This window comes from Cavia porcellus, unplaced genomic scaffold, assembly GCF_034190915.1.
Source record: "Cavia porcellus strain 051 isolate PalLab524CR breed Dunkin Hartley unplaced genomic scaffold, mCavPor4.1 scaffold_28, whole genome shotgun sequence".
In the NCBI taxonomy this organism is placed as follows: domain Eukaryota; kingdom Metazoa; phylum Chordata; class Mammalia; order Rodentia; family Caviidae; genus Cavia; species Cavia porcellus.
Window position 1 is genome coordinate 52,767,762 of NW_026947511.1, and position 7,779 is coordinate 52,775,540.

Genomic DNA, 7,779 nt, shown 5'->3' on the forward strand with positions numbered 1-7,779 from the left:
CTCTGCACCAAGCCTGTCCTCCTTTAGTCCTGCAGTTGGGATTACATGGCATTTAGAGCTGAGCCTTCCTGAAGAAGAAGGGTAACCTTGTTCCTCTCCAACCCTTTCCCTTTCCTAGTTATATCCAGAACTCACAGCCCAACCTGAACAATCTGACTGCTGTGGGCTGCTCACTGGCGTTAGCTGCTGTCTTCCCCCTGGGGCTGGACGGTTACCACATTGGGAGGCATCAGTTCCCTTTTGTCTGCCAGGTGAGGAGGGGAGGGCAGGGCTCTCTCATCCCCTTGGAGTGCTTTCCCTGATGTGAGGTTCTCTGCCTCCTTCCTGTCTCATTTACCCCTGACTCTTGTCTTTATTCCTTCCTCCAGAGACCACCCCTCAGCACTCTCTCTGGCTTGGTCTCTTTTTTTTTTTTTCCTGGGTCTGCAGACATTTTCCATTCTGTAGTCCACTCACGTGTCTAAGGTTGCCAGGGCATGGCTTGCAGAGAAGAGGAGGGAAAGGCTGGAGCTCAAGGAAGTGTGCATAAAGAGCCCACAGACAACGGTGGCTTTTCTGTGTTGTGGGAGCTGAGGACTGGGAATGTGGGCTTCCCGTGGGAGCCTTAGTGGGGGTTTGGAAGAACAAAGGGAGAAACTAACCTGATAGCAGAGAAGTCAGGGATAGGAGAGGGAGGAGGAACACTGTCACACAGGGAAGAGCCTCTTGGATTGTTGGTATCCAGAAAGTTGTAGGAAAAGTATGGCTTGAGCAGTGATACTTGAATGGTTGTCTATGATGCTGTAGGCAACACTTACTTTCCCCTCAACTCCACCCACTTGTACGTTTCTTCCCTGCGCCCCTGTTCCTGTCTTGATTGTGTAGTGTGCATGTGGCATTTGCACACACATGTACATGCAGTTCATCAGGAATTACTTGTTTCCAGTGAGATCAGAGTGCAGTTACAGGAGCAGACAACTAGCTGCAATGCAACAGGAGGGGTATTAGAGTAGAGATTTGCAGAAAGTGCTGTGGGAGGAAAGAAGGAAAGCAGCTCACAGTTGTAGTGGTTGAGTGGGCCTCACAGAGGAAATGGTGTTTGCATATCAAAGGATGCTTGTGAATCTGCTAGCTGGGAAAGAGGAAAGATTACTCGGGAGCATAGGGAACATAATGTGGCTTACAAAAACTAGAGCGAGTTGCTGAGGAAGGGTAGTTCAGCATGGCTGGACTATAGGGCAGGTAAGCACCTGACAGTGGAGCTCTGGAGGTGTTTGGGCTATAAGCCATAGGCATTGGCGTGGCGTGATCAGGAGGTTTCGTAAGGTGACACTGGTTGGGTAGAAGGTGAGTGCTGGAAGAATTACCAAAGGTAGGGAGGCCAACTCCTGTCCCACTCTGTCCTTGGCATATATTTTATCCCCTGCTAGCTGTGTCCTGCCTGTCTTGTCATCTGCTGCCTGCTCACACTCCCTCCTGCATCTTATCCATCCTCATCACAGCCCATTTCCTGCCTGCCCTGTTCTGCCCGTATGCCTCATCCTTTCAGGCGCGCCTCTGGCTCCTGGGTCTGGGCTTTAGTCTGGGCTATGGCTCTATGTTCACCAAGATCTGGTGGGTCCACACGGTTTTCACAAAGAAGGAAGAAAAGAAGGAGTGGAGAAAGGTGAGTGGTTTACAGTCCCTGTCCCTGCTCCTTGGCTCCTCAGGCTCTAGATTTCCCCTTAACCAGCCTGCTCTGAATGTTTGCTCAGACGCTGGAGCCCTGGAAGCTGTATTCCACAGTGGGACTGCTGGTAGGCTTGGACGTTCTTACTCTCGCCATCTGGCAGATCGTGGACCCCTTGCACCGCACCATCGAGGTACTGCTTGAGAGGAGGTGCTGCTGTCAGGAAGCTGAGCAAGGTTCACTGCACATCAGTGTCCCAGGCTTTGCATGTTCTCAACTACAAAGCAGCTCGTTGAGATAGTGCTCTTGGCCTTCTGCCACATAGTGGCTGTCTTAGTTTTCTCTCATTGATGGGACAAAATACTCAGCACCCCAAATTAAGGAAGTGAAGGTTTATTTGGCTCACAGTTTGTCCACACAGACAGGTTTCAGTCCATAATTAGCTGGCCTCTGGCAGGGTGGCATGGAGCAGGGATGGCTGTTCATGGATGCAGCAGGTAAAAAGGCAACAAGAGTCAAAAAGGGAAGAGCACGTCTCCTTCCCTCCCTTACACTGCACCTGTCCCTGAGTGGGTGCAGCGCTCACACTGCCAATCCCAATGCTAGAACCGATCACAAATGCTAGACTCAGCTGCCTTTGAAAGACCTGCCTTCCATGACCACTTGAGGCTTTTGAGGCTTTTGAGTTAAATGCTGCAAACCATAACAGTGACTTTCCCACTCCTTCCTAGAAGGAATCCCATCAGAGCCTCTAGATTCATTGCAAGGATCAAAGTGGTGGAGATTAGGGAACGCTATGTAGAATTTCCTTGCATTGGAAAAGGAGGGAACAAGCCCTTCTAGGGAGTTCAGGAAGTGTTTCCAGGTCCAGAGGAACAGAACTTGGCGTCAGTGTTGATGATCTCTTAAGAGCGAGCTAGTAGGGCTGAGGTCAGAGGTGGAGCAGGGGAGGATGGAAGTCATCTTTCTTGTGGTCCTTTTTCTTCTTCAGACTTTTGCCAAGGAGGAACCAAAGGAGGACATTGATGTCTCTATTCTGCCCCAGCTGGAGCACTGTAGCTCCAAGAAGATGAATACGTGGCTCGGTATGTGGGATGCAGGGGAGAGGAGGGAAGGATGGCTGGAAACACAGTCGGTCTGGTGAATGCTAGGTCAGCACGCTGCCGCTGAGCCATGTGCCTGGCAGTGGGTCTGGAAGGAGAAGCGCCTTTGAGAGAGATGGAAGGGAGCTTGTCAACCCAGTTTAAATGTCTCTGTCTTTTCATTGCACTGCTGTTTCCTGAGAACAGAGGAGGGTTGCTCTTGTGGTTCCCTCTGACCTTGTTAACATTGCTCTGATCTACAACTTCAAATTGCAAATCTACCTTCAGCTCAGTGCCTATCCTCCTGCCTGGAGGGGAAGAGGTGAGGATTGTGCGGGCCTCCACTGGCCCATTATTGGTGTCCATCAGGCTTCTGCCTGCCTGACAGCTGCCTGAGGACCACCATCTTCCTGTGTGATGTAGGACTCCTCATCCCAGCAGGATGGGATCAGGTCTAGGCCAGGGTGGGTCACAGGAGGCGGGGGTGCACTAGATCAGAGAGGCTGGGTGGGAGAGGAAGGCTCCTTCCTGTGGAACTGCAAGCAAGGGGAGTGGTAGATAAAAGACGAAGAGGATGAGGACTGAGAGCAGTGGAAGTTTGGGTGCCCCAGTGACCCTTTCCTGCCTCTCTAGGTATTTTCTATGGTTATAAGGGCCTGCTACTGCTGCTGGGAATCTTTCTTGCTTATGAGACCAAAAGTGTGTCTACTGAGAAGATCAATGACCACCGGGCTGTGGGCATGGCCATCTACAATGTGGCGGTGAGCTCCCTGGATTCCAGGCATTGACCCTGTAGACTGCACAACAGCTAGGCGTGGTGCACTGGGAAGAGCTGCACACTAGATCTAGAATCAGTGGCAAGGAAGTCTTGACAAGTTTGTTAATGTTAGACATATAAAGCACTTCCTAAAATGTCCTACTGCCTAATCATTAGTTGCTCAATGAAGTAGGTATTAGTATCCCCAATTTATAGGTAAAGAGAAAAACAGAATTGTGAAATCAGAGTTCTGTGGTTCATGGATGGAACCTGCATGGAGATTTCCCTAGAAACTGACTTTGTGTGTGTGTATGTGCGCATGTGTGCCTGAGCGTGAGCAAGAGCACACATGTGTCTGCTGGTGGAGAGATTCTGGGAGTTCCTGTCTTGGGGGAAGGGTGGGAAACTGGTTCAGGATAGTCTGTCTGGGATTTTTCTCAATCTAGTGGAGGACAATCCTGCTCCTGGCAAGTTCCCCAGCACCCTATCCTCACAGGCTGTGCTATGGGGGAAGGAAACCCCAGATTCTGTCTGTCTGCAGGTTCTGTGCCTCATCACTGCTCCTGTCACCATGATTCTAAGCAGCCAGCAGGACGCGGCCTTTGCTTTTGCCTCTCTGGCCATCGTGTTCTCTTCCTATATTACTCTGGTTGTGCTCTTCGTGCCCAAGGTAATTTTTCAGCCTTTCTGCTGCCTGCTTAGTGTCGTGTCCCTTCACACCAGGACTCTTGCTTGTTCCTCCTGCACTGCACCTTCCTTCCACTGCTCCTACCCGTGCTTCAGGCCCTGCTTGTCCCCGTTCATGCCTTTCACCTGCCTCACAGCCCCTGCTCTGCCGCTTTTGCCCAAATGTTTGTCCCCAGATGCGCAGGCTGATCACCCGAGGTGAGTGGCAGTCTGAGGCCCAGGACACCATGAAAACAGGGTCATCCACCAACAACAACGAGGAAGAGAAGTCGCGGCTCTTGGAGAAGGAGAACCGTGAGCTGGAAAAGATCATTGCTGAGGTATGTGGTGAGGGCAGGATCCGGGAGGCCTGTGTTTTGGGGCTGGGTTATCTAAAATAGAGCCTTGGACTGGGAGTTCAGGTATTTGTGATTTGTGAAGGGAAGGCTTTAGGACAAACCCTGCAGGGGAGTTTAGTGCAGTAGGACCGGGCAGGGGAAAGATTTGAGTGAGATTCTGCTTTAAGTAAGTTCTTGATTTAATGCATTGGAAGCCTCTGGCAGTGACAGTTTTGAGCTGTTATTGGCCAGCATTCACAGCAGCCTGATGCCAAGTATACCCATAGGAGAGGGCACTGGGTAGCGCCCAGCATTCATGCTGCCCTCTGCAGCAGTTAGGGGCACTTGCAGCGTCAAGAGACGGAAGGTGGTTGACATAAATTTGTATGCACTGACTTATTTCTTCTTCATTTTCTCCTTTTCTTCAAACCTCTCGCTTACTTCCCTGGCTTCCTTTGGTACCCCGTTGTATTCTTTGATTTTCCTTGCTCTTTTCTTGGTTCCTCCCCTTGGTTTCTGCTGACTCCTCCCTCCCCGCCCCTTCTGTGTTTCCGCCTTCCTCCTCCCTTCCCTGCTCTCCTGCCTGTGCTGCTTCCTCCAGAAAGAGGAGCGGGTCTCTGAACTGCGCCACCAGCTCCAGTCTCGGCAGCAGCTGCGCTCCCGGCGCCATCCCCCAACGCCTCCAGACCCTTCTGGGGGTCTACCCAGGGGGCCCCCTGAGCCCCCTGACCGGCTTAGCTGTGATGGGAGTCGAGTCCACTTGCTGTACAAGTGAGGGTGTCAGGCAGGAAGGCTGGCGGGGAAGGGAGCAGGGAGCGGGCGGGAGGCCGGGGAGGAGGTGAGTGTCTCTGTCCCAGGCACGTCCCCACCATCTGAGCCCACATGTTAAACACCTGTGCCTCAGGAATACTGGTATTATTTGGGTCTCTAATACTCTGAGAAATAGACCTTTTTGTGTCTCATTCATTCATATAATCTGGTATCATTACTTCATAATGAAGTTTGTATTTTACCTAGAGCTTCTCACACACGCTCCTTGGCAGCCTGGTCATTCTGTCTGTCTAACAACTTGTTGCTGTCATTACCAGGCAGCCTCCTGCCCTTTGGCTTCCCATCGGCGGGGGTCCTCTTGCCACCCTGTTGCTCTCACCCTCATAACCTCCTTTTGTTCCACTTTCTCTTCCACACATTCCCATTTGTTTTCTCCTTAGTTTTTCCCCTCTGAGGGCTCGTTCTGCTCACCAAGGCTCACTGTGTGTGTGTGTCCATGCTACGCAGCACGTGTATCCTCCCGCTCTCCCCCTGGGCCTGCGGGGCATGTTCCTGTGCACGCATGTCCTTCCATAAGCTTCTCCATGTGTGGTCCATGTGCTCGCCCTGAGCCCTGCGCTAGCTGTGTGTGTCCCTCGCATGGTCACAGCTTTGCCTGTGTCTTCCCTGCCTGTACACATCTGTGCTCGCCTGTCTCCTCCTTCGCCTGAAGAGCATTGTATTCCACCAGGAGCCTGTGTAGCACCCTGTGCATTGTTATGACTCTGACCCTCTGCTGGGCTCTCATACATACTGTTTCCTCCTCATACTCCGTGTCTGTCCTGCATCTTCATTGTGTGACCCTTGTCTGTACTCAACAGACATCCTCTCCCAGACTGCTCCCTTTCATTGAGTGCATATATGAGGGAGCTAAGGGTAAAGAATGGGGGCAGGTTTGGAGATGCTTCGAGTTGATGGATGGTGGAATCATGACCATAGGGAGGCACCTTGGACCATCGGGATGAACAGATGGACTGATGGGGCGATGGATGGTGTCCCTTTCACACTGGTGTCTCTTGAAGAATCTTCCCAGATCTCAATAAACCAGTAGACAGTGTGACTTGGCACCTTACCCTCTGTTCTGTGAATGGCAGGCTCCAGTCCACGGAGGGAGGCTTGGAGGGCTCCAGGTTAACAAAAAGGCTTTGAAGGGACGGAGTGGAAGCAGTGTTTCATTGGTCCATTAAGGGCTTAGCAGGGCAAACCAGGATATAACTAAGGCTGGGTGGGTGAGTGATGATGTCAGTAGCAGAAGTGTGGGCTCTGGAGTTGGAGGCCAGGTGTCACATCTGGCTACAGTGCAAGAATTGCCTTGATCTCTTGTTCTTTATGCCCTAATTTATGAAGAGTAAAGAATACAAATCATAACAGTAACTACACATTACTTCAAAAAGTGGAGGCAAGGACCAGGTGGTGCATCCAGGTGCCTGGATTGTGCTGGTCCAGGTATATGTGGCGTAACTGTTAATCTCTGGCACTCGTGTTTGATGAATTCTCTACAGCAGCAGGCATGCACTGGAAGCCTGGAGCAGGTGGCTGAACAGATGTGCAGGTGCCTTTCCAGGAAGTAAGAACAACAAGGAGATGATGACTGCTAGAAGGTTTTGAATGAGATGGCCTGCAAGCGTCTCCAGCTGTACAAATATTTGCCTAAGAAACTCCAAGCACCTTGGGAAGAATTTGTGGTTGAAATAAAGGGTTTTGGATAGCTGAGGGAGAAAACAAGTTGCTTGGACTTTGGACAACATACTTTTTTTGTCTCCTTTTGATTTTTTTTTTTTTTGCATGTTTTTTTGATAATGGGATCAAATTTAAGACCTTGCACTTGCCAGGCACGCACTTGTGCTTCTGAGCTATGTCTTCAGCCCATGACGTGTTTTTTTCATAGCTCACTTTGGTACTGAGTTTTCGGTGACTCACTTTTTTTCTCTCTCTCCCTTCATCCCTCTTCCTCCCCCTCCCTCCCTCCATACTTCCTCCCTCCTTCCTTCTTTCCTTCCTATTGCAGTAGAACTTCAGGGATGGGCCCTGTTACTGTTCTGTGTATGGCCAGGTTAAATGTTAGGCCAGTATTGGAAAAGCATTCCACTATGATTGTCTGTATTGGAACAATTGTGTTTGATTTGGGTTTCCATTCTCATAGAGGAGTAGTCTTAACCTGCTGTGTGCAGACTGAACAGCTGGCTTCAGAAACAGCAGCAGGAATAATATCCAGTCCTGGATAGAACCTAAAAGTCATGAATTATCACCTCAGACTTAGGTTGGAGTTAGGTGGGATGTGAATTATAAATAAAGGACCGGAAATTCTACTGTGGCTAAAGGTGAGCCGGATACTGTGTGAGCAGGAATGTAAGAACTGGGCCAAATGGTAGGGCTGGCAGAGATGCTTGGTACAAAGGGCATGAGGAGGGCCTGAGTTACTGGGTGGCAAGGCTACTGCTCAGCAGCTAGGGAAGAATGGTTATTGTACTGTGAGGT

At 50.6% G+C, this 7,779-nt stretch overlaps 1 protein-coding gene across 5 annotated transcripts in view; it reads left to right on the plus strand.

Annotated features, from left to right (window-relative positions):
* Gabbr1 (gamma-aminobutyric acid type B receptor subunit 1) overlaps window positions 1-7,050 on the plus strand; it is a 32,286-nt gene extending 25,236 nt beyond the window's left edge. For 2 of the 5 annotated variants that reach the window (XM_063239282.1, XM_063239286.1), the window contains 9 exons: window positions 119-251; window positions 1,529-1,645; window positions 1,734-1,841; window positions 2,640-2,733; window positions 3,364-3,491; window positions 4,029-4,157; window positions 4,351-4,494; window positions 5,093-5,262; window positions 6,804-7,050. In XM_063239282.1, coding sequence (XP_063095352.1) covers window positions 119-251; window positions 1,529-1,645; window positions 1,734-1,841; window positions 2,640-2,733; window positions 3,364-3,491; window positions 4,029-4,157; window positions 4,351-4,494; window positions 5,093-5,262; window positions 6,804-6,909 — 1,129 coding nt within the window. In that variant the 3' untranslated portion in view covers window positions 6,910-7,050. Of the gene's footprint in view, window positions 1-118; window positions 252-1,528; window positions 1,646-1,733; window positions 1,842-2,639; window positions 2,734-3,363; window positions 3,492-4,028; window positions 4,158-4,350; window positions 4,495-5,092; window positions 6,359-6,803 lie in introns of those variants that run through there. The other 3 variants (XM_063239283.1, XM_063239285.1, XM_063239284.1) reach the window with 3 other exon arrangements.
* The last annotated feature ends 729 nt before the right edge of the window (window positions 7,051-7,779 follow it).